General features: G+C 38.9%; 1 protein-coding gene across 1 annotated transcript in view; it reads left to right on the forward strand.

The window, feature by feature from the left end:
* The first annotated feature begins 1322 nt into the window (after nucleotides 1-1322).
* TBC1D8B (TBC1 domain family member 8B) overlaps nucleotides 1323-25482 on the forward strand; it is a 31321-nt gene continuing 7161 nt past the window's right edge. The window contains exons 1-13 of the mRNA XM_088527435.1: nucleotides 1323-1532; nucleotides 7737-7847; nucleotides 10823-10941; nucleotides 11451-11676; nucleotides 12579-12819; nucleotides 14418-14625; nucleotides 16346-16513; nucleotides 17156-17305; nucleotides 19394-19544; nucleotides 20678-20892; nucleotides 21322-21439; nucleotides 22132-22417; nucleotides 24008-24137. Coding sequence (XP_088383561.1) covers nucleotides 1403-1532; nucleotides 7737-7847; nucleotides 10823-10941; nucleotides 11451-11676; nucleotides 12579-12819; nucleotides 14418-14625; nucleotides 16346-16513; nucleotides 17156-17305; nucleotides 19394-19544; nucleotides 20678-20892; nucleotides 21322-21439; nucleotides 22132-22417; nucleotides 24008-24137 — 2253 coding nt within the window. The 5' untranslated portion in view covers nucleotides 1323-1402. The remainder of the gene's footprint in view (nucleotides 1533-7736; nucleotides 7848-10822; nucleotides 10942-11450; nucleotides 11677-12578; nucleotides 12820-14417; nucleotides 14626-16345; nucleotides 16514-17155; nucleotides 17306-19393; nucleotides 19545-20677; nucleotides 20893-21321; nucleotides 21440-22131; nucleotides 22418-24007; nucleotides 24138-25482) is intronic.

Consider the following 25482-nt stretch of genomic DNA (forward strand, 5'->3'; position numbering starts at 1 on the left):
AAGCAGGAATCATTTGATCAGTTCTGCTGGTGAATCTCCAGGAATGGCCATAGAAATAACAACATTAACTGTTCCCATGAGTATGTTGGACTCTCAATTGCTTCAGGTGGCCTGATTGAGGAAACTCCCTTGTGAACAGCAGTCTGCCAGCACATCTTGAAGTTGTTTGCCTTGCCTCGTTAATGTTTCATCTCTTAGATACTACATGTTAGTTCATGACTTTTAATTCATTTTCCCTTACTACTACTGGCTGCTTCCTACTCTGTTCTGTCATAAAAACATAGAAAAGGAAAACAGGAATATTAGCTAACTCTATACTCAGCCACAAAATTAAATCATTTTAATACTGGAGCTTCTTTTGCTGCGATGTAATGACTGCTTTTTAATTCTTGTGGAATATACCTGTGGAATATACCTGAGGCTGGCAGAAACATTCCTGGGAATCAAATGCATTTGGGTCTATGGAAAGCGACAAGGGAGATAAAGCAGAAAGTGACAGAAGTGCCAAGTCTGCAATCTGTACAGTGTGAGATGTGCAGCTTTTATAAAGGGCTCTAAGCAGAGCCTGGAGCAAGAGGTTGAAGTTCGTCTACACCTAATGCAGGAGCTTGGCAGTGAGGACGGACTCCTGAGGGTCCTGTAGACAGATCGCAAAGATACCAGGACCCTAGGAGCCAAATCGTTGTTAGGGCAACGTAAGCATGGACGCAACGCCAGCTTGGATGGTGCCAGTTCCTTACAGATAAGGCAACCACTGTTCTGTCACAACGTGAAGCGCTGCCTGTGTACCGGCTTAAACGCTTCTGTGGCAGGACTGTGCTCCTCCCAGCGGCTATGCAGGCAGCCAGAGTGACAGGGACATTTCCAGTGCCATTCCTGCTTCCGAGGTTTTTGTGTCCTTCCTCCTGTGCCTCTGTCTGCTGGTTTGTAAGAGCACAGAATGTCCTGCTGCCTCAGAGGTGGTGTAAGGCTTAGTTCTGATTAGAAAATAACATAAAATTACAAATGACACATTATTCTGGGGTGGCTGAAGGCCTGTCTCTCCTTCGGCTTGTCCGAGATTTAAAAGAAACTCTTGATTAAAAACCGGCTTTACGGACACACCTCAGGCGAGGAGCAACTTCGTGCCTCCCCCGCTGCCTCCCTCTTAGCAACTGCCCCAACCGCCTCCCCGCCAGCGGCGGGGCAGGGCGGCCGCGCGATGCCCCACGGGAGCTGTAGTGCGGCGGCGGCGGCGCGGCGCGGGCGGGCGCGCGGCGAGGACTACATTTCCCAGCAGGCCCCGCGGCGGCTGCACGGCCCTCCGTCCCTCCGCCCGCGGCGGCGCTTGGCAGCCTCGCTGCGTACGTGGGAGCGGGCGGGCATGGGCGGCGGTGGCGGGGGGACGTGAGGGGCCGCCGAGATGTGGTTGAAGCCCGAGGAGGTGCTGCTGAAGAACGCGCTCAAGCTGTGGGTGCTGGAGCGCTCCAACCAGTACTTCGTGCTGCAGAGGCGGCGGGGCTATGGCGAGGAGGGCGGAGGCGGCCTGGCAGGTATCGGCCCCCGCCGGGGGAGCGGGGCAGCGGCGGGGGCGGTGCTGGACGGGACAGCCGGCTCCGCGGGGGAAGGGCTGGCCGAGGTTGGGAGACGTGACCTTCCTGGGGGTTCCCCTACACCACCCCAGCGGCCTCGGGAAATGGGAGGTTTGGGGAAGTTTCCTGGTGTGCGCGGTGGGCAGAAGTGCCCGGCCAGGATGGGCATCGGGTCTCCCACAAAGCTCGGGTGAGCCAGAGCAGCCCGGTGCTTTCCGCGAGCTGAAGGGCCCTTTGCGCCAGCAGAGACCCTGGCCGGACTAGGTCTTCAGCTCCCCGGAAAGGGAGAGGTTTGAAATGACCCGTCTGCTCTGCGTTGCATATTTCCGAGTCCCTCTTCCTGCCTGAATCAGAGTCTGCCTAAAATAAGCTCCTGCTTTGGAGTTTGATCCGTCCCTTTGCAAATAAGCATATGAGGGAGCTTTCCTCCAAGAGAGGATGGTGATGTACCAGGAGACCAACGGCTCATTGACCTTAGTATAATAAAGTTTATTCCGTAAGAAATTCAAGATATGAAAGAGGCTTTCTATTCTTATTTATTGTCTGATGGAATCATTATGCCTACAGAGACCCAAGCCACTACTGGCTTCTGAAACCACTGAAGCTTCTGTTGAGGTTATTCTGTGTGTCTGTCAAGAGCGCAATGTCCAAACTGTTGGCTGAAGTATTTCAGCTGTAGAGATCTCCCAGATCAGTGTAGGACATCCTTCATTGGTATGGGAGCTACTTGAAGGGAACAAGGCAAGCGTTAAATCATTACAGAATCCCAGCTCCCCCTCTTCTAGGAATACCATACTGTTATAGGTAATGTGAAGGTCTGGCTGCAAAATCATCGGTGATACTTTAAAACTATTGAGGAGCTGCAGGTGAGGTTGGCCATTCTCTGCCTTGACATCTTTGGGGCTTAAATTGCACGGAGCTGATCTTCCTGCATGGTAAAATTCACTTATAAACTGTGACTACCATAAGAATTAGAACCATGTGTTCATGCTCTTAAAACATATGTTTTTTTAAAAACAACTTTGTAGATTTACAGCTGGAGAGATTTGTCTGGCTGATTTATCCTGCACCTGAGATGTCTGTTACTAGTCTTCTGTTGTTAATGATGTTTGACAGTGCAGAAAAATGCATGAATGGGGTAATCTCTGTAGTATGCCTTAATTGTGGCATTGCACATTTTATTTCTTTTTTTTTCATAGTGTTAGTTTTATACAGATTCTGTCTGTGCAAGTTAAATTTTTCAAGAAACTAAAATAGTGAAGTGCTGCTGAATTAGAACTACGAATAAGATGAATTAAGAAGAGCATTGCAGAATAATGTAGTTAAATCTGTGTTTGTAGGTATGAAAATATGCAAGCCTCCTAGGTATAACATAATTTGCCATTGTCTGATTTTAATGTTATATTGCTACACGTCATTCAAGAAGATTAAAGCTCGTTATTCATTAGAACAATGAATAATATAGCTATTGTGGTATGAGATCACCTCGAATGTGCCAAGGGAAATTTTGTTCCGTTTCCCCTGAGCAGCATTTCCCAGCAAATGAGACATAAGGTGTGAGGTGACAGCAGCAGTGCCAACGCGCGGGAGGGAAGGGAGAGGTTGGGCTGCAGGATAGGAGTGGAAGAGGAGATACCCAGTGCTGCAGGGCTTGGATGGTAATGGGGACAAGCTGAGGTGGCTGTAGCCAGGGATTCCCAGGAATGCTGCAGCCCACACAATTTAGAGCGTAAGGAGGGGAGAAGAGTGTGGTGTGAGGAAGCAGCTGGTAGCAGAAGAAAGGTGCAGACTAATGAGAAGGGAATAGATGACAGCAATGACACTTACCTGAAGGAAGGCTAGGAATTCTTGGGCTGTATCAGACTTACAAGGAAAGCCCTACTTAGATTTGGGTGGGTGGCCCTTCTGGTTTGACTGTTACAGCAGGATCAGTCTGTGATCCTTGGGTGATAGTTAGCTTCTGTGGCTTGTGCCCACACATAGAATAATTACTAGTTGACAAGTGTCATGAATAAAAGTATTTTGTGCTATTCTTGCTTAGACTCTCCTTCACATATGCACCTGCTTAGCTTTACATTTCATGTTCTTTTCTTTCTTAGACCTTACCTACCATTACGGATAGTTTAACCTATTTGACCGGTTCTACTTCCTGATAATTCAGTGTGCAGTAGACTATCCCAAAATAGCTGCTGTACTGTCTGGCAGGACTGTCTTGTGACCAAGTCCTCTCTGGTCATTTTGTCTTCTGCAGAGGCGCTATGGGAGAACTACTTCGGTTTCTCACAGTGCATTGATAAAGTTGTGGCTAGGCAGAATGGCCTGCGTACCAAAGCATAGATATGATGACTTAATACCTGCATTAAGAATACATGTGCTGTAATCAAGAGATGGTTATAGTGAGGTGAAGCATGTTGGCCACAAAAATGTTGCTTTGATTACCACTTAGACAGAAGCTTAATTAGAAAACAGTTATTCCTGGAGTAGTTATATAAATGAGTATTTGCTGTCACAAAACATTGATCTTTCACTGAAGCATCAGAAAGCAAGTTCTTTGTTTTCTGCTTCTATTGTTTTCTTTTGTCTCTTTCTGCTTGAGAAATTTCAGTAAAATGGACCTGTGAGAGATACAAGTTTATTGATTAAATACATGGTTGCAATTAGTCTTCCCAGCTTGCTGTATGTTCCATGATTGCGGAAAAAAGGTTGTTCCTCAAGCAGGGAAAAGTCCTGACTCTTCAGTTCTGGATTCCTTGTGTCAATTATTGCAGTCCCGAATCAGCACAAGACCCTGCTGGTGCAGCTGCTCTTTAAAAGATACAGCTTTTCATCTGCATCATCCCTAGCTCCCAAACAGGAGGTGGGAGGGAGACTCTGCATGTGTTCTCGGAGGAAAATTTTCCTTATCTAGTGTCTATCCAAGGCGTCGTGTTAAAGTGGTATCAAGAAATGGATATCGATGGTGGTGAGCGTGTCCCTTATGGAATTTCACACTGGACTCATTAAAAAGCACTTGGTGATTTTCTACAAACCTAGTTAAATTTATTTTAGTAGGAACAGCAAGACAGGAGGTGCGACTCGGGCTATAACTTGGCTCAGTGTGCAACAACAAAAACAAACGAAAAAGGTGCTTACTTTTCAAAACATAAAGGTCTATGCTGCGGTTTTGCTAAATATACAGTAATAACATAAATAGCAGAGACCATTTATACCTGCAGCTTTTTCTGGGACATCCTTGTAGCCGATTCCCAACTGTGATGGGAATTGAAAGGTAAACCTGCTTGCTGTATTTGTAAAGGTCTGGAAAGATCTGTGCTGCCTATTTCTTCAGCTGGAGCAAAGATTACTTTGCAGTGAATCTGTTTGCGAGACAAATAATGCCACACTGTTATGAAGCATATTTACAACTAGAGATGGAAGGTGGGAAAATGACTAGGGCATAATTTGCAGGATATAATCTTTAACTTCCTGAATCACAGCACTGAGCGCATTTTCAGCATGTAGGAGCTCAGCACCCTTGGAGGTGTGAAATCAAACTACCAACAGTTGTGGGAGGTGTTATGGTTTGCTGAAGAAATGGAAGCTGGAAAAGTAGTTGGATTGGATGCAAGGTTGAAGGCGCATGGCTTGCGCTCCACCGTTCTCTTCTGTTACCAGTACAGTCTATAGCACTGTCCCAGCAGTGGGGCTTGCTTTAGAAATACTCAATAAAAGTACTGGAATCTCTGACAGCCTTGCAAGCTTCGCCGTGTTTGTACCTTCTGCCAGGAGCAGACAGGGCTCTGTATCTCTGCAAATAGACCGGTGGGCTGGAGATTAAAGGGCTATGACTGGGCCCTTGGAGGTGACATTGCATTGCAGGAGTTCTTGTCACCTCTGTATTAGCTAGGATTTGGTACTGAAGTCTGCATCTGTGCTGAACAGAAGCAGAAAGAAGCAGGAGCTATGATGTCTGTGAAACTTAACCATGACCTTATGTACTTAATTTACCCAAACACTTACATTGTGATTGACTATAAACCTTTCATTTAATATGGGAATGCTGCACCATTCTTCTGTATTATTTCTTGCTCGTAGGAAATTATTAACATTACCAGCTGTAGCCATTGGCTGGATGCGTTTCAGACTACTGGGAGTCTTTTAGGGTAGGCTGCTCTGATGCTTGATTTTTTGGCCAGAAATGAGTAACGCATAATAAGGAATTTATTATATTTTTAAAACCAATGGCTGTTCAACAAACCATAGAGTTTGTCATATGTAAGGTGAATAAAGCTGGTTTGAATTAGCTTTGTTAATGAGTATATGTATAATTCTTGAATAATACTAGTTTCTGGTCCTCTTGTTCCCTACTCTTGTGTTATACAGTTAATATCCTTGTAATTAGACAGGTGGGTTTTAAACCTTTCTTGTTGGTAACCCTGGGTATGAATCATTTATTAGCAGACATGTGTGAATGGAATTAGCAGGGTGCCAGTAAAGCTCTTAGCGTTGGTCACAACTCCCTGGGTGAATACAATTCTGATTTCCCATTAGGATATAGCGATAAAAGGGAGTGCTTGCTGAGATTCTCTGAACGACTTGTAGTTATGGAAACCCTCCCTGATAATACAATATTCCAAAAATTTACACCTAGGAGTTAGAGCACTTCAGCACCAGAGTAAGAATATGTAACTCTATGAACTATGAATTTCACAGATTTGGTAACTGGCATAACTGCAAGTAATCAGTAATGTAGTGAATATCTATTACTTTAAGTGCAAACCTGTAGTCTTTATGACATTCCTGGACAAGGTAGTATTCACTGGAGAACTGTTGAAGTGACTCGTATTAACCTGCCACAGTTTATTGTGTCTAAAATCTTATGACCTTCCAAATGGACAGACACTGTTCTGGTATTTTGAGGAGTGCTGCTTTCTAATGCAGTGTCCTAATCATCTCTTCAGGCTTAGCCATTGTACCAACCTCATAAATGGTGCCTAATGTCCTTGTACCATGTATCATAACAGAAAATGGTATTAAGAGAATGGTGAGAGAGATAATAAAACATCTGCTAAAACAAAGCCAACTTGGAGATGAGCTCAGTGTTATGACTCACTCAGTAAATCAAAGCGCCTTAAGCAGACATAAATGTTATGTTATCTATTCAGTGTCTGTTTTCAATTATAAACTATATAAAAAAATCTACTTTGTAAGAGGATATGATGTTTGTGGTTGCTTAAAATCTATGGGTTGCAGACAACACAAGATAATATTTTTGATTCATGTGATTTACTTGTCTTTTTTTTTTGTATGTGTGTGTTTTGTATTATTAGTCATTTCCATTATTTTAAAATAAAGCAAAATCACTATGAAACTTGAATAGCCACAGTAAGATAAGTCACAGAGGTTTCGTGTTGTAAGTGTATCCATAGGAAAATCATGTTCTGCATATTAGGAGTTAATTCAGGATCTATTGGCAAGAAGGTGAGTCATGTAGGTACTCACCTATATATCTTGGCTGTATAATAAATACTAATACTAATTACTAATAAATAATAATGCACTTTATATTATGCATGTGATAGTAGGGTGAAATATTAGTGTTCCATACTGCATATGTAAGTTATCTGATAAACTATTTGTGAAGAATTGCAGACTTTTTATAACTCTGTACTTACCATATTGAGTGCATATACAGAGAATGAGCTGCAAAATGGGTATATGTGCAGAAAGTATGATATGCTGTTCTTATTTGAAAACAATGCAAGGTATTTTTATAAAGCAGTCATAATGAAATTGTGTTTTCCTTTGACTAGAAAGGAAGACAATGTATGAATTAATAGGTTTAAATGCTGCGTGAGCTCCTTAAAGGCTTAGAGCTATCACATTACTTTTTAGCTTGGAGTCTGCATTGGTATCACTTTCATGGGTGTCTCAAAACCTTCCTGATCCTCAGGTTGTGTTAATGGCTTTCACCAGTTCAGAATGGTATCATCGCCCCAAAAGGTCCCTCTGGGAGCACATTTTGCTTTCTTCATTTGTGTTTCTTAGTTTCTCAGAGATCATGAGGGAGTAAGTCTCTACTCTGGGAGCATTCCTATTTGATAAGTAAGGAATTAGAAGGCGAATGTACGTTTCAAAACATTAGTTTCACTATGCTGTATACATTTTATTTTTAAAATGCAACAGGTCTTCTTGTGGGAACCCTAGATGCAGTGTTGGATTCTACATCAAAAGTGGCCCCATTTCGCATTCTGCATCAGACACCAGATTCTCAAGTTTACTGGTCCATTGCTTGTGGTATGTATTATTATTTAGAAGTTAAGCGAGTTTATAAAGTGAAAAATTGTTTAGTCAAGGTACGAAGAAAGGTATTAACATTTGGATTAAAGTAATCTTATCATTATTCACTCCAGTGACTTCTAAATGGTTTAAATTTATTTGATAATTTGGTAATGATACTCCTGAGATTACAACCTGTGATTGGCAGCAATATATGGTTCTAAATTCTCAGGGTATATCTATGGACTCTTTGTATTCAAGATTGCCTGCTTTTTCTGGCAGTCCTTTAAGTGTCTTAGAATACTATTCTGTTGGAACAACAGTGGTACAATCTTTTCCTTTGTAACCTATAAATAACCTCTGTAACTTGGCAGAGTTCAGGATGATGTGTAAAATTTGGCCTTCGGGAGTGCTGAGCATATACTGTGTATAGGAATAAGCAGGAGCTGTTTATCTTTTTTTTTTTTTTTTAAATCTACTTTGTCATTGCTGCTTGTCCCAGTCGTGGGAAGAGTTGAATTAAGATCTCTCTCTTTTATAGGGTAATATGTTTTTCCCTTTTCTCATGTTGTATTATTGAACAGTAGAAAGTGGAAAAGAAAATTGACCTTCAGAGTATGTGTTTTTTGTTTTCCTTAATGAATGCTTTTGGATACTGTGAATTTTAATTACTTAACTTATTTTTATTTATTTATATAAAAGTTTTGCAGCTTTACCTGAGAATAAAATCTATTTCCGTTCTACAGGCTGCTTACCTACTGGGTGTATCCAGAGATACCTCTATTCCAAAATTTAAGAGGAATGTTCTATTCACTGCTTACAGCTTCCTAGACATGTTCTTGTCTTCATATTGAAATTAATTGATATAGTCTTATGGTCCAGTGTTCCAGACTGGTATTTATGCATTAGACTGACAGCATGCATAAGTTATTTCTGATAGCTAATGATGACTATAGATTGTTCTTGTGTGATTCTGATTACATTCTTATTCCTGCAGAGCTTGTGATGACCCTTGCCTCAAAAGGTAGGGTTTGCCATGGCGATGCAGAGAACCAGTTTATTTTACAGGCTTTTTGTGAGAAAACAAGGCATTAGCCATGGTCTTGTGTTCTGAAGACTTACACCATAGCAGTGCCATAGCGTGAAAAGTAGGTTCTTTTATTAGTGCTATAACTTGGAATGCCTTTTTTGGGGTATTATGATATTAAAATTATGTTTAAGGAAATCAAATCTAGCAGAGGAAATTGTAGAAGCTGCTGTTTTCCTGACCTATCCACAACAGTATAGTAAACCTGTTTGGCAATGCTAGCTGGGCAGCTGCTGTACATGTGGCTGAAAAATGTTGGCTGATTCATATTCCAGGACAGCAATTCTTGAGTTTCTGAAGGAGGAATTCTAGAGGGAGTGCTGAAATTTATGCAAAGTGCCCAAAGAAATTAGTGGAGGGTGGCTGATTCCAAAAAGGATACTTGATTTAGGAATTTATTCCTCATCCAGGTGGCTCTTGAAAATCATATACAGTGTGTTTCCAAAGCAATGAAGCACATTACAGAATAAGTAAGTACAGCAGAATAAATTTAAAAGGTGAACTAGGTGTTCTGAAACAGGATTCAAAACTATTTCTGATAGTGTAATTTCTCCTATCAGTTTTTTTTTCTTTTTTTTTTCAGCAGTCCCAGATACAAGTTCTTATTAGAAAAATGCTTTTAGATTAGTATTATTAATAATGACAGTGTTCCTAATTTTTTAAGTACTTACCAAAAAAAAAAATCACCCTGACAGTGTCACATCTGTGGCTTAGATTCTAACCATGACTCAAAGGATTGTCTTCTGTGTACAGTCTGAGAAAACAATTAGTTTGTAATTTCATTGCTGTATTAATTACTCTTTATATCATTTTTGAAGTGCCATTGCAAATTTGCCATATATAGCGTAGTCTAAATATTTCATGATGTTTAGAACAATTTCTGTTCATTCCCAAGGCAATTTTAATTCTCTTGAGTCTGGTGGAAGCTGTTTAATTAGTCTTTACAAAGTAATATGAGAAAGAAGTAATTGTTGATGTTGTGTCCTTCAGGAGGACTGATGGTGTGTAATCTTGACAGTTTGTTTGTGAACATTCCTGTGGAGGATGAAACCACCAACTAATTTGTGCTCTAGAATCCCTAACAGTGATAAATCTTTTCCCTCCCTTTCCTTCTCCCTCTCCCCCACTGTCTGGTGGGTTGGAGAAAACCACCTATCTTTAAAGAACTGACTCAGTATTAAATTTGCTGGCTCTTTACTGTTGTTGTTTTACTTGTATCATCTCTGCTTTATTATCTGTTACTACTGGCATGCTTTGTAACTTAGTGTATGAAAAAGATAAGCAGAATTATCGTAACAGTTGGCCTACCGCATTTTACTGATTAGAAGTAGCAGCTAGTAAGAGATTTCTTTTGCATTTGAAGTAAAATACTAATCTAAATATGTTTCTCAAAAGCTCAAATGAGTTAGGATTTTCTTTGCTATGAAGTTGCAGTGACATTTGGTATACAGTTGGTGATTGCTCTGTGAAACTGAGATTGAAAGCACTGTAAGGTGAATAAAGTAAAAAGCTTGATTTGTCTCTAACATTTTTAGAAACAGTTTTTATATTTTGGATCACTGAATTTACCTTGGCTGTGTGTTTCATACATTCCTTGAGGTTATTGATAGCAGGATTTCTGAGATATTCCTCCTCTTGCATGTATGTAAAGAAGTGGAAGGAAACATTCTTTATTCCCATAGTTGGGGTTCCAGAGAATCCAGAAGAAAATAGTACTAATTCTGGAAGTGTCAAAAGTTATTTCAAGGATCAAGCTTTTATAAATCAGTGTTTCTTTTTTCTTCTGGAATTAGGAATTAAATTGGATGTGTGTTTTCCACATGAGATGCAGCTATGCTTTCTTGTGAAACATTATGTTTAAAATCCATTTTAATTTTAAGTACTATTAACTTGTCCTTTCAAACAGGAGCCAGCAGAGAAGAAATAACAGAACACTGGAACTGGTTGGAACACAATGTTATGAGCACTTTATCTGTTTTTGATTCAAATGAGGATATTACAAGCTTTGTCCAGGGAAAGATAAGAGTAAGTAACAGGCATAACTTGCAGAGGCCAAACTGGTTTTTCCTTTCAGTGTACTCTAATAATATGGCCCCTTTAGAATACCAAAGTTCAATATTATTCAGATGAGTTTAAATAGTGGTTTAAAACTGAAGATAAAATATTTCAGTTTATGTTGATACTGCCTAGTAAGCATATACAGGTTTTGAGAAGGTTTTTATATAAACAGATATTTAGGAATTCTTGTGAAAAAAGTGAGGAAAATACTCTTGTTTTCAGATGAAGAAACCTGAGAATATGTGTCTTGCTTAAGGTTATACGGGAGGCCTAAAGGTGAGTGTCCATCCATGGCTGTGTGGAGACCTAGAAATAGCACAGATTATTTGTAACGGTTCTGTGTTTTGGTCATCAGACTACTACTCTTGTTTAGAAACTTGTCCTGCTAGGAGAATGCTGTGTTATATGTATGCATCTGCACATATGACACCTTCCCACAAGGACTCTTCTATAACTAACTAGTTCTTTTGTTTTAGGGTTTGATTGCTGAAGAGGGAAAAGGTTCTTTTGTAAAGGAAGAAGATCCTGAGAAGTTTCGTGAAGGTCTTATGAAATTTGAAAAGTGTTTTGGATTACCGGAGCAAGAGAAGTTGGTTACCTATTATTCATGCAGTTACTGGAGGGGCAGAGTGCCTTGTCAAGGATGGCTTTATCTTAGTACCAACTTTCTTAGCTTTTACTCATTTTTGTTGGGAGCAGAAAGTAAGTAAGCCTGATTTTTATTATGTGTCTTTCAGATTTGACAGAATTCTTCCTATGCCCTGCCTTATTACATATATGAGCAGATTTCAACACAAGACAGAAAAATAAAGCAAAGCAGAAATGCTGTATGGAAATAAATGCATTTGGAAAACTTAAAACACAGCGTCATTTAGGTTTCTTTCTCTATATAAGCTTCATAGAGAAGGCAGAGCTGTTGCAGTTAACTGTAAATAAAAGTCTTCATCTGTGGTCCATGCTGCAGGTGAATTCAGCCTGTGAAATTACAGTTATTTCTTCATACAAAAAGATTTGCTTATTTTTTCTCTGGACATACTCTATGCCAGTAATACTTTCACCTTCTTTTTCTATGTGATATTAGTTTGAGCTACCCAAACAAATGTGTGTGAGCAATAACTATATATAATAAAAAAACTAGAAAATACTAAGAAAGTGTAGGATGCTTTCTGAGCAGATACATGCAACTACTTCTCATTTGTAACGGCAAAGAGGCCTCTCTACATATACAATAAATGATCAATTTACTTCAAGAACATCTGTTGGTAAAGTGTTAGAATAGGATAGCTTACATGATGCTATCTGTAATTTGCAGTTTCACATTGCATCAAAGAATAGAAGATGTAACATTTTATTTTCATTCCTGGTGTGTCTTTGATGTATTTCTTTCTATAAAATTCTAGCTAGCAGAATTATTTCAGAGGAATTATGAAGAGTCTTTGCTTTTGTTGTTTGTGGATTGTAGCCCTTTCCAAATTGGTTATGATGTAACTGTACTGTTTAATTATATGTTATTTAGTTCTGCTGTCTACTGCTTTTCTTTGCCTAATATGAGAGTAAGCACCTAAAGAGAAGTTACTCACATCTGCTTATATTCCTATTTTCAGTAAAACTCATTATCTCATGGGATGAAATATCAAAGCTTGAGAAGACTTCCAATGTGATTCTGACAGAGAGCATTCATGTGTGTTCCCGTGGGGAAGATCACTACTTTTCCATGTTTTTGCACATTAATGAAACGTTTCTTCTCATGGAACAGCTTGCAAACTATGCTGTTAGGAGGCTTTTTGACAAAGAGACATTTGAAAATGACCTAGTCCTTCATGACCCTTTGCAGATCACCAAGAGGTAATGTGTTATTTGTAGTCTGGCTGCCCTTTGCTCAGTACTTTTTTTGGCAGGTAAAGGAAGTCTTTGTCCCAAGGAGATACACAGATGCCTACAAAGCTGGTGTTCTCTTAAGCATAACTTAGTAAAATTTGAGTTCAAAAAAATATGAGGTATTATAGTTTATTGTTACTTTGTAGTATAAAAAGCCTATATGAAGGCAGGATTTGATCACACCTTCAGCACTAGGTTTCAGCTTAGGGAATATAGTAGTTTGCATTTCTAAAAGGTATTTTAGCATCAGGTAGATGTAAAAAAAAATGAAGAATTGACCTGCGGGGTCTCCAAAGAGAGACCTGATGTTCAGTATAAGTAATTCAGTACATATGTACAGGTAAATACTGTGTGATTTTTTTTTTTTTTTCCCCAGCACTGTAGATCAATGGTAAAATCACTGAGTTGCAGATTGGTGCTTGGCTTTCTTTAACTGGGGAAGTATTTGGTACTGTGTAAAAGATGTGCTTGTAAAAAGGCTGTTGGTTAAAGTGTTCCCTTCTCAGTCAGTGTGTGGTTATTTCTTGTGATAAATTTATGGTTCCTCTTCAACTCTTATCTGTTGAGGCAAATGTTACCTTTTCCTTAGGCATTTTGAAATTTCAAATTTTGATCTGTGGACCTATGGACCACAGCTAGCACCGTGAAAAAGTAACCAAGAAAAGTAAATCTATTGTCAGGTAATTCAAATTCACAGAAAGGGGCCTGCGTCTGTTGGAGGCACACTGTCTATCTGCAAATCAGAAAAGGTGATGAAGCATTTTTTTTAATGAAGCATGATGAAGCATTTTCTAATACATTTCAGTATTAATCTTATTAATCTGACTCTTTTTTTTTCTGGTAACTTCATTTTATTAGTTTTTAGTTATAGATTCTTACACCCATGATTTAAAAAAAAATGCTTTTTAATCGTTTATTACACTGATAATTGAACTTGTTTTAGGCTATATTTTCTGGATAGTTGATATTTCAGCCTGGTAGCAATGCTGGAGATGGATGTTGCTGTTCTGCCAAAACATTGTTTCTGGTTGCAGTTATCTGTGAGGAATTATCCCATGGCAGATGTTTCCAACATGTGTGGCATTTCTAGCTAATTAACTCTCTGTCAACCCAAAACTTGTTTTAAGTTTAAATGTGATATTTTGATGGGTTGGGAAGCAGAGCAGATTGGACTATTAGTATTTTTTTTCTCCATTACTTAGGTCATGATTCACTGAAGTGCTTCACTCTGTCAGAAATGATCTTTAAGTTAATGAGGTTAAGCACATTGTAAAGGAGACATCTACTTAAGAGCATGCTTAAATCTCTTAATATTTAGTGAAGTATTTAGCTGTTTTGTTATGTGGGTGTCTATAGATCTGGTCGTGCACTCTCTTGCCTGTTAGAACAAAAGGTTGAACTTGTGGCACCTGTCTACATCAGCCCACAAATTATGGTACAGTGTGATGTAGTACATGTTAGTAAACTAAGCTTTTCCCAAGGCGTTTTGACTTTCATGTACATAAAGAAATTTTAAATGTCTCTTGTTTTTCTCTTTGTTACATTTATTCATTTTTCTAATCTAGAGGTCTGGAGAGCCGTGCCCACAGTGAGCAGTTTAGCGCGTTCTTCAGGCTGCCCAAAGAAGAGACTCTGAAGGAAGTTCATGAGTGCTTCTTATGGGTTCCTTTCAGTCATTTCAACACCCATGGGAAAATGTGCATTTCAGAAAACTACATCTGCTTTGCTAGCCAGGATGGCAGCTCGTGCAGTGTGATCATTCCATTAAGAGAGGTAATGCAAACTGCAGACAAAGCTAATTCTACTGAGAGTTTTGTACTTGTGTCATTTAATGCAGGGGTAATAATTTATTTTTCTCACTACAGGTTTTCATTAGAATCTGTTTATTTTGCTTGATGTTGTACATTTCTCCTAATGCATGTAGGAATTCTGTGACTTACAGAATTGTTTTCCTGTTTCCTCTTTTTTTTTCCCTATACCCTCTATAAACTTTTGTTTTAAACCAGCTTATGCATGATTGTTGAATTTGAGTTAATGAAAGTTTTTTATGCTAAAAGTAAAGAATTGGAGAGGGTAGAGGATGCTGAAGGCTGGTGACTGGTTTGCCATCTTTCTTCCTTAGCTCACTAGCTCAAGTCTTCTCTTTTCAGTAGTTGAGCAGTTCCGTCTGTTTAAAGGTCTATGGGGAAATGCACTGACAGTCTGAAAAGGACAAATATCAATGCCATTTATGCCATCACAGCTGACATTCACAACGGATAAAACAGGGACCATAACGTAAATGACACATCATTCATTCATAGGTCTACAGGGTACTGTACTTGGCATGTGGTGTAAGTTTTAGAAAAGAAAACCTTGTCTTGACTGCATGTGATCTGTGGACATTGCTGCATTTCAGTCTTTCAATGTTACAGACATTTCAGTACCACCTGGACATGTTTTAAAATAGTGCAGAAATTACCAGGTTCTGTAGTCTGTACAAAAGGTCTGTGCCTACTACCTGGCGTAGACATAAACGATACCTGACACAGTGGGGTGAATTCTCACTGGGTATGATTTACTGTTGTATGTCATTGTAGCTATAGCAGGTAGCCCTGCCTCAAAATTGACTTTTCTTTTTCTTATCTTAAATTAGTTATTTCTTTAAACAGAATTTTAGAATTACTGTTATCAATTCAGATTAATTTCTGGTGTAATTGAGTTAATTTCAGCGATATATTTGGTGTTCCCCACCCAGACAGTGCAGTTTATTTAGTTATCTATTTGTAGACCTGGAAGCAACAGTTATTTCCGTAAGCTGTGATAAGCAACAAGAGAGGTTTTGTTAAATGAATTGACTCTAAATTCTCCCTTGGGGGTTGTCAGGCCATCACTATTCATTCTACAGTACTGCAGACTTATTTCGCTTCAGTAATCTTTTATTCTTTGCCTATAGCAATGTAAAAGCAGCAGCAAAGGCAGTCAGTCTATGTATCTGTGACTTTCTTATGAGTTTATTTCCCCAAAAGTACTTACATTAATAAAGTATATTAACTAATCTGTAACTGTTCCATCATGACACTTAAAATCAGTTCCAGCTGTCATGTGTTGACAGCTGTCTTTGAAAGAGTATTCTCTGTGGAAATTAATTCCTGCAAAACTTGCTTCACTTGGTTACCTGCAGGAGCCGTATGTTGTCTGTTCTTACATGATAAGAAAAAAAGTAACAGCTTCAGCATGTAGGAGGACGCAGGATTTTCAAGCAAGCTCAGCACTTAAAGCTAGGAACTGAAAAATCTATCCCATAATATTTATTACCTTGTGCTAAAATAGCTGCAGATTATGGTGATTAAAAGTGGTAAATTTAAGTCACCTGCATTATTAATTCTGCTTGCGTTATACTTTGTAGTACTGTTTCACATATACATGTATTTTTAACCCTTTTTCTCTTTTGGAAGCAAGCGGATAACTTGGCTGAGTGGGATTGCTTGACTTCGTATCCTTGCTTCCCTAGGTTGTGGGAGTGGATAAGGCAGATCCAACCAACAGGGGAGTCAGCATTAGTACCAAAGGAAAAACAGCTTTTCGTTTTACTGAGGTTAGAGATTTTGAACAGCTTGTGGCAAAGCTCAGAATCAAATGTGGTGCAGCTTCAAGTCCACAGCGCATCGTAAATACGGAGGTAACTGCTTAGCTAATTCTGATTTCTTACTACCTATTTTTAGAAAGGGGTTGTCTAGTCTTACTAAGAGTTTATTTTATTTTATTTTATTTTATTTTATTTTTTCAAGCTTGAATCTAGGTGAAGGATGAGCAACAATGTCTGCTACCCCTCTAGATTTGAGGTTATTACCTCAATTTCAGTGTTACTTTTTTTTTTTTTTAAATCATGTTGCCATCTCTTACTTTCAGGTCCTTCACATTTAGAACAAAGTTCACCAATCTGGTGTGAAATCATATGTAGCTGAGTACAGCCCAGTGCTGGGAGACCTGAGTGATAAGGTCTGCTGCTCAAGGGCATTCAGCTTTAGACTGCCCTTGCTTGGGTTATATCTGCATTATTTTGACAACCTCTGCTGAGTGTGTAGCTCTGTTTTTAAGGTGTGGAAAAATAAAAGACTATTCCCACATAAAAGGGAACAGAGTGACCCATAAAGCCGCTGCGAATGCTTAATGTTTCAGGTTATTTAACTGTATTTTCTATCATGTTTTGCAAAGCAATTCAGGTTCTATAACACTGGATTTGAAGTGCCATCAAACATTTATATGTAGTTCTTGGCATTTATGACTACCATTATTAAATTTTTTTCCTTTTTTTTTTAAGACTGCAGCTAGTTCTGACTCTGGCAATCCAATGGATTTGGATGAGGGACAGTCAAAGACGGGTCAGAGGGATAACAGCAAAACTGTCAGTACGGAAGCCCTGATGACTGTCTACCATCCTCAGGATGCTGAAAATCTAGACTCTAAAATGGTAAGGAATAAACTGACTGACAGCTTTTGGAATCTACATGGAAAGGCTTTAAGTATATTCAAAAAGTATTCCAGCAAGGCTGATGATTTCTTCTGGAGATTTGCCAATACTCTTTCATCTACATACACTGTATTTTGAGTCCACAGGGTGCTGCTTCTTGGCTTCATTTGATTTTCTGCTCATCGTGTTTAATAATGATATGCCTTATCTTCAAGGAGCAAATTCCTCCAGCTCATCCACTCCCTCAGGGGGAAGAAGCTGTTTGTTTTGTGATAAGGAACGTGTTTTGTATCAGTCTGAATTATCGAGATACAAAGTCACTACAAACTCTTTGGGAGCAAGGAGAATGTTATCAGGCAGTTGACTTTATTTTTTTTGTCGCTGCTTTCTTCACTTCTGTTTACCCAAGTCATGCTCTAGAGATTATGCTCTAGAGATATGCATTTATATGTGTACATATATACGTGTATGTGTGTGTGTATGTATTCTCTTTGCAGCATGGTCTATTTTGATTCTCCATGATGTGTGCAAGAGAGTGAAAAAGTTTTATATTAAGATTAGTCTTTAAGCAAAATAGGTATAATCAGATGCAGAATTTTTGAATAGGAGAAATGCTAGAAAATAAACCCACTTTCTTTGTGGATTTTTGGGACTTTTTTTCAGTGCAGCTTTTTACAGCATGTTGAAAAAAGTAGTCAAAATCTATTTTTCTCTTTTGCAGATTATCTAAAAAATGTTGAGTCTAACTGCTTCATATATAGAAAATGTAGCAGTATTGTTTACCCTCTCTTAGACCTGGAACCTGGATTGGGGCCTCTAATCGTCTTCTCAGCTACTTTAGAGAAATTTAATTGATTTTTAGGTGCATAAACAATAGTTTATTAGTAATCTTGTACCCTACAAAGGATCTGTTTCACTACTGTCTCTCTCAATTGTCTTCTATTCTTCAGCCAAAATGCTCATAACTTCAGTTTTGCTTTACTTTTCATCCTGGGGAAGCATGTTTTCCTAACAATATAGTCTTGTATTTTAACAGAAATAGTTAGATTGTAAAATGTTCTTTCTTACTGGTAAATAATTAAATGTAACTCCCATATGCGCATAAGTACTTTGAGTCAGTAGTACCCTTTAATCTAACCAATTTTTCCTGATTGTTGATTCTATCCTGGCAGTGATGATGTCGTTTTTGTGTGTGCATTTGTGTGCGTTCTGTTCCAAATCTGTCAGACTAATATAATGCATCATATCATCATGAATCAGAAGAGAAGAGCAACCTGCTTTGACTTCTGAGTGTCTGTGATATCTTGTTTCGTCTTTATCAGAGCTAGTATGTTTGTTGCTGTTGCCAGAGAATGTTCATAGACATGTTGAAAGTATGTTAATTTATCCAGATGATTAAACAGGTGTGTGTGATGCTGTGCATTGACTTTGTAAAGCTCTCAAATTAACACAGAGATAATTGCTACCACAGACAAGCAATCTCAGCCTTCTCTTCCTATTTTTCCTGTTTTTCTTTTCTACTGCTTTCATTCAGTTTCATCTTTTTCCTTCTTTTCGTTTACTCCTCATCAAGAAAATTTTGTTTGTGACTTGAGAAGATGGAAGTTTTTCTGGAATTAGAAAAGCGATATTTATGGCAAAAACTGCTGAGGGCTGTTAAATTCAGACAGATTGCCTCTGCTCAGGAAGCTTCTGAGCTTGAATTTGGTAGAGGATGGAGGAGTATTTAGTAGATGTTTACTTGACTTTGCTGTGCTTCGGCACTTACTATTGCTTCCTATCAGATAGGATACTAGATAGATTTAACTTTTGTCTAATCTGGTATAGATGTTCTCACAATAATGTTCTTTATAGAATAGTAGGTCACATGAGAGAATACACTGGGGTAAATATACACAAAGCTTATTCTATACATCGGTTAGACTTTGCTCTGATTTGCGCCAACTTAATTTTCAGATACCAATATTGATACCACAGCTGCTATTTCCAGTTTATATGAATGTTAGAGAGCAAATTTGTTTCTGTCCTCTGAAACATGAAAGAAATCTCCTGGCATACTTACTGACCTTCTGTTTTACCTATTCACAGTTGAAAGAAAAAATGAAGGAACAATCCTGGAACATCCTCTTTGTTGAGCGGGGACATGGTGTCAGTATGTTTCGGACCAAGAAGACTCGAGACCTAGTTGTAAGGGGGATTCCAGAGTCCTTAAGAGGAGAACTCTGGCTGCTCTTCTCAGGTATTGTGTAACAAGTATAATTGATTTACTTCGCAGACTCCTGCTATATGAGTGTTCTGGATACTGACTGAACGGATTCTGTCCCCAAAAGTGCCCTGCAGTAAATCACCTGGATATTTCTAAACAAAAACACTTCAAAATAATGGATAAAATTATACTGTTCTGCACTGATTTAAGCTAAACTTGAATTTGTGTTTTTGCCGCACACTCAGGTGAAAAATGGTGATAAGACTGCATGTTCTGCTCTTAAAATTCAAAGGGACAGTCAGTTTCAGTAAAGCTTCTCTAATTGCTTAAAATAAAAATATATTTGTGGGACTGTTTTTAAATGCTTTGATTTAAGCTTTCTGATATTATAGCATTCCCAGACAAATGGTGTTTTTCTGGCAGAGAATTTAGCCTCAGTAGTAGTGTCTCTTTGCTATATTGCTTGGTACAAATAATGGCCTTACAGAAATTGTGGGCTTATCATATATATGGAATCTCTTTATGAAGTACTGAGTGTTTTTGTGGCTTTCTTCTTTAGAATCTGCCTGTGTCAGAATACTTACCAAGCAGAAATGGAAGTCCATGGAATTAAAGTACTTTAATATAGAAAGGCTGTGTCTGACCTAGAAAATTAGCTGCAGATTTTGAGGAGCTACCCACGTCACCTCCTAGCTGTTCTCACTGGTTCCCTGGGTGGAGCTTTCTACTGTCCATCTAGAAGGAGCTGTTTATCATAACAAATATGTTTTAACCTGTTCTATTCACCTATATATCGTAGTTATTTTTGAGGACATGGGAACATGGATTGATTATTGCCAGCGTACTACTTTACGTAGACGTTTATATCTGTTATCAGACTGGTATCCCTATTTTTTTGGATGGTGTTGGCAAAGAAATTATGGATAATTACAATGGAAAGTGATTTAGACTTGTTCCAAGCCTTATTTTATATTACTTTTCTCTTTTTATTGTGGTGTTGTCCCATCACTTTCAGTGGAATTACTCTGATATAAACTGCATTAATATCTGGAGATTCATGAGGTCCATAACCTCAGTGGTCACCCAAGTTTTTATTAAAATTGCAGAGAATCGTGTGGATACTTTAGCATTGACTTCTAATAATGTGCAATCAAATGTATCGGCAGGTGCTGTAAATGATATGGCATCCAATCCTGGTTATTACACAGAGTTGGTGGAAAAGTCCTTAGGAACATGCACTTTAGCTACAGATGAGATTGAACGAGATTTGCGTCGTTCCTTACCTGAGCATCCTGCTTTTCAAAGTGACACAGGAATTTCTGCACTAAGGAGAGTCCTTACTGCTTATGCATACAGGAATCCCCAAATTGGATATTGTCAGGTACAGTAGTCTTGAGACCCTTTGTGGTGTTGTCTAAACATTAGCTCATTGTAGCAGTATAGTGGCACCTTATAAAATCAATACAAAAATATTTAAGCTTTCTTGCTCTGTGACTCATGTTGCTCATTTCATCCCGCTGAATAACATCAACTCTCACTTTGTGCTTGAATCTGCTGTTAAATGCTGCCATGTCTATTGAATTTATGTCTCTCTGTTTCTGCTAGACTTCTAACACTTAAAATTTTGTGTAGCTTAAATAATATGCTCTGCATTTGGTGATACTGAGGTAGGATCTCATAGCGGATACAGCTGTGTTTTATCCTACCACACTAAAGATATGTCCTTTAAAAATTCTAACACCTGACAAACTTGAGTTGTGTTTTTGCTATCTTCTCTTGTGAATGCTTCCTTTCCTGTGAACCATTGCAGGCAATGAATATTTTGACATCAGTGCTTCTGCTGTATGCTAAGGAGGAGGAAGCCTTCTGGCTGTTGGTTGCTGTCTGTGAAAGAATGCTGCCTGATTATTTCAATCGCCGAATTATTGGTAATATCTTTCTGTCTTTTTATCTACCTAGAATTGAATATAAATGATCACTGATTGACAGTGAGTGTTAAGGAGTGATCTGAAGCCTGAACATTGGAGAGAAACTTTGGAGAATAATTCAGTGTTGTAAAGCAGAAAATTGGAGTAACAGAACATCCCTAGACCCTCCTAAACTATGAATGGATGTGACTTTCAAGTATTGTCATTGCTGTATGGGTGGCTGTTCAGGAAATGGAGGACTTATTACACTCTTCTCTTGAAATTTTGTCTGAAATTGAAACTATTAATTTAAAATATAGACATCTTAAAGGAAAAGTAGCTGTTCTAGGACTCATGCTTAATCTCTGATCCAGTACTCAGTGTCTGCAGATGTGTATGCAAGGAGAAAATTGCACATGAAATGTCTCTCATTGCTGAGAGGGTTTATCATCTCTCAGGAGAGCCATCAGCAGTAGCCATGCACCCACAGAAGTACCAACATACTTCACAGCATGCAGCAAGGCTCTGCATCGTGCATTGGGTGCACAGCTCCCAGCACAGGGGATGAAGTTGATGATGCCCTGCAGCCAGGTCTGTGTCTTTATAACAAAATTGCAGTAGGATAAGGTTTCTATTTCTGGCCAGCATTCTGAGAAACGTGTGCTTCTCTGTATTAAGGTCTGGGTGGTGGTTTTGTTGTCCTCTCCCTGCAGGTGCCTTGGTAGATCAGGCAGTGTTTGAGGAGCTCATCAGAGTTCATCTGCCTCAGTTGACAGATCACATGACGGACATGACATTTTTCTCCTCGGTCTCTCTCTCCTGGTTCCTTACCCTTTTTATCAGTGTGCTGCCTATTGAAAGTGCAGTCAATGTGGTGGACTGTTTCTTCTATGATGGAATAAAGGCAATCTTGCAGCTCGGCCTCACAGTACTGGACTACAACATTGAAAAGTTGCTTTCTTGTAAGGATGATGCTGAAGCAGTGACTGTCCTCAACAGGTATCACTGTAACTATTATTTCCGTAGGCAATATAGCTATAGATATGTCATTGTGGGGGCAGCTGAGAAGACATCTGGCCAAGTCCTCCAGAGGCTTCTGAGGAATTTGGTTTTCATTATCTGCCTGAAATTCTGGAAGGAAGGCTGGAAATGCTCCTGTTTTTTTTTTTTTTTTCTTTTTTTTTTCTTTTTTGAAATTATTTTGAAAATTATTTTGAAAATTATTTTGAAAATATTACTTATTGAAGGGTTTCCTTAATGACCAGGTCATCTAGAAGATGATAGATTTTTTTTCCAAGTATTTGGCTTAATAAACAACTTCCACGATTCTGTTTTTGTAGTTCGGGCTACTACCTCCTCTGTTACTAATAGCTGATAGTATATATGGGACAAAAACTGTTGGGCACAATCATGAGCATGCATTACAAGTGAAACATGCACAATATTGGCTTCACTGCTTTCCTCAGTCATTTCTGGTGCTGCTGTGATTGTGCGTCACTGAATATTAGAATAGCAAACATGATGCTGAGACTGTGCCATATGAGTCACAAGCTCTAATTATTGTGCACTTATAGTAAGAATTTTCTTTTAGCCAGACTTTAAAATATTGCATGTTTCAACAGGGTAAGAGCTACTGACTTATTGAGTAAAATGTATTTTTTATTTTAAGAGATCATGTACCCACATATTTGTTGTAAAATCTAATTGTGCTAATTTAAGATTTTACCATTTATAAAAATACCAGTAGTAAATGCACTTTCACCAGTTTACATACCTTAAAATTTATAATATGAAAGTAGAGTGAAATTTAGTTTTCTCTTGATCCAAACAATTCTGAGTGAAATTTAGTTTTCTCTTGATCCAAACAGTTCTGCTGCTTCCTCTTAGAATCTTGTGAACTCCTTTTGAACTCCTGCTTTCACCATTTTATCTGCTTGTAGCACTCCTGTTGCACAGTTAACCCTGCTAGCAGCATTCTAGCATATTTTTAAGCACTAGTTAACAATAGTTTGCCTCTCCTCAAGAGAAAGGAAGCTGTTTCTCAGGGGAGCTCAGCATTGCCCAGTATTGCGCTCTTTCTGTTCCTTAGTGTTGGCAAAGGCATTGGATGACCTCCATAATGGGAGTACTCAGGTTTTTGGTGCATGTGTAGGTGCCATGAAGCCTGTCTTGGCTTGTGCACCCGAGGGAACTAAGATAACCTAGTTCTCAGTTCAGCACAGACCTCCTTTCCTCTCTACATTGCTCATCTCCCAGATGGATCAGTGAAGCTGCTTGTTTGCACGGGGTCCCCAGAAGTCTCTAGTCCAGGTTCATGCTTGTAAAAAGAACTGTTGCCAGCACTAGGTCACCTCAGCCCTGTTGCTGTCTAGCTGGGTCTCGAAAACTGCCAAGGTTTTAGGCTCCCCAACGTTCGCTGGGCAGCCAGTTCCAGACTTGCATCTCTCTGGTAGTGTTACAGCAAATGCATGCTACTCATGCCAAACTTCATGCTGAATTTCTTGCATATCCAACTTTTCACCGCTGATGGGATCATTTTGTTTTGATAAACCAAGGCTTGCTAATTCTTGCTGTGCTTGCTTCATGCAGGTTTTTTGACAGTGTCACCAACAAAGACAGTCCTTTGCCTCCCACAGTGCAGCAGGGCTCCAACCTCAGCAATACAAAGAGTGACCACCCAAAAGTGGACATTACTGATCTGATCCGAGAGTCAAATGAAGTATGTGTTCTTATTGTGGGTATGTTTTCCCATCACCTGCAATGTTTGCAATTCGTGGGATAGCTTAAAAATCCTGCAGCTGCATTGCACGAACTAGAGAAGTAAAAGACCGCTCTAGGCTGGCATAGATTGGGCTCTCTAATTGGCTGATGCTCAATGAAAACCTTGCAGGTTAGGCTGTGGGATAGATTTGTTTTTGTTGTTTTAATATATATATATATTTAACTGCCTGAAATGTGCTTGATAGGCTGCTCCAGGGTGGAATTTCGTGGGTTCTTCATAGGTCCCTTGCTGGCAGTGAAATGAATCCCTCGTTCACTGTCTCAGTCTCTGTACACTGTCGCCTGAATGACAAACTGAAGGTACAGGAGAAGCAGCCTTTGCAGTTACCAATTTGAGACTGCTTACTGCCTGTTGCAGATAGTGGTAACATCTGACATAGCAGCCAAAGCAGGAAACTGGGTGTGCTAGAGAAGTTTATTGTTCTAAGGAAATGGACATTTTGATATGTACTGAATGAAAAAAAAAAAAAAGCCAGTTATGATATTTTGCCACTTCCTTCCAACTTGTAAATTTAGTTTCTGTAGAGTCTATCTTTTGCAGCTCTCCACTGGGGAAGAAATAACTTTAGTTTCTTCTTCTCCTTTTGTCCTCAAGTATCCGTGAAGCATTTCCTTCCTTGGCATGATTTAGATGGGGATATTTATCCATTTTTAGATAAGTTCATAGTCTACATTTTTGTTCAGTCCATGTGAAATGAAAGGCAAGCCGAGGGGAAAAAAAAGATGCGTTCATGGTTTTTGTTGTTGTTTTCTATTAGCCTGTTTCTTTTATCCCTTCTTTCTGACTCTCAATCATACATTTCCAGCAAAAGAGCCAAAATACATCTCTTCAGAAAAAAATATCATGGTCTTAACTCAGAAAAGATTAAATAACTATTATTGGTGTAATTTAGGGGGGTGAATTTGTCTCTCCTGATTCTCAATGAGAAGAAAGCTTTGCTTTATTAGTAAGAACAAAAGGCAAGAATCAGGAATTCAAGTTCTGTTGAACTCTCTCTGCATTGTTGGGCTAATCATGTAAAACGTCTGTGCGTCTGCAGTCTTGTTTCACAAGAGCATTCTGCCAATCAATCGTATTTGTAAAACACTTTTAAGATCCTGTAAGATGAATTGCACACTCATATGGGTCTTTCTTGTCATGGTGAAACATCATGATAATGACAGAAGGTGGTTCAGGTTAAAGAATAGAGGTGGTCAATAATGTTGTGTTGCATTTTGAAGTGAAAGTTGAAGCTTCAACAAACATGGAATCATTACTAAAAGACCAGAGAATGCAAAATAAA

Source organism: Tinamus guttatus, unplaced genomic scaffold (genome assembly GCF_059628265.1).
Source record: "Tinamus guttatus ecotype Peru unplaced genomic scaffold, ASM5962826v1 Tinamus_guttatus_pri_ptg000287l, whole genome shotgun sequence".
Classification (NCBI taxonomy): Eukaryota; Metazoa; Chordata; class Aves; order Tinamiformes; family Tinamidae; genus Tinamus; species Tinamus guttatus.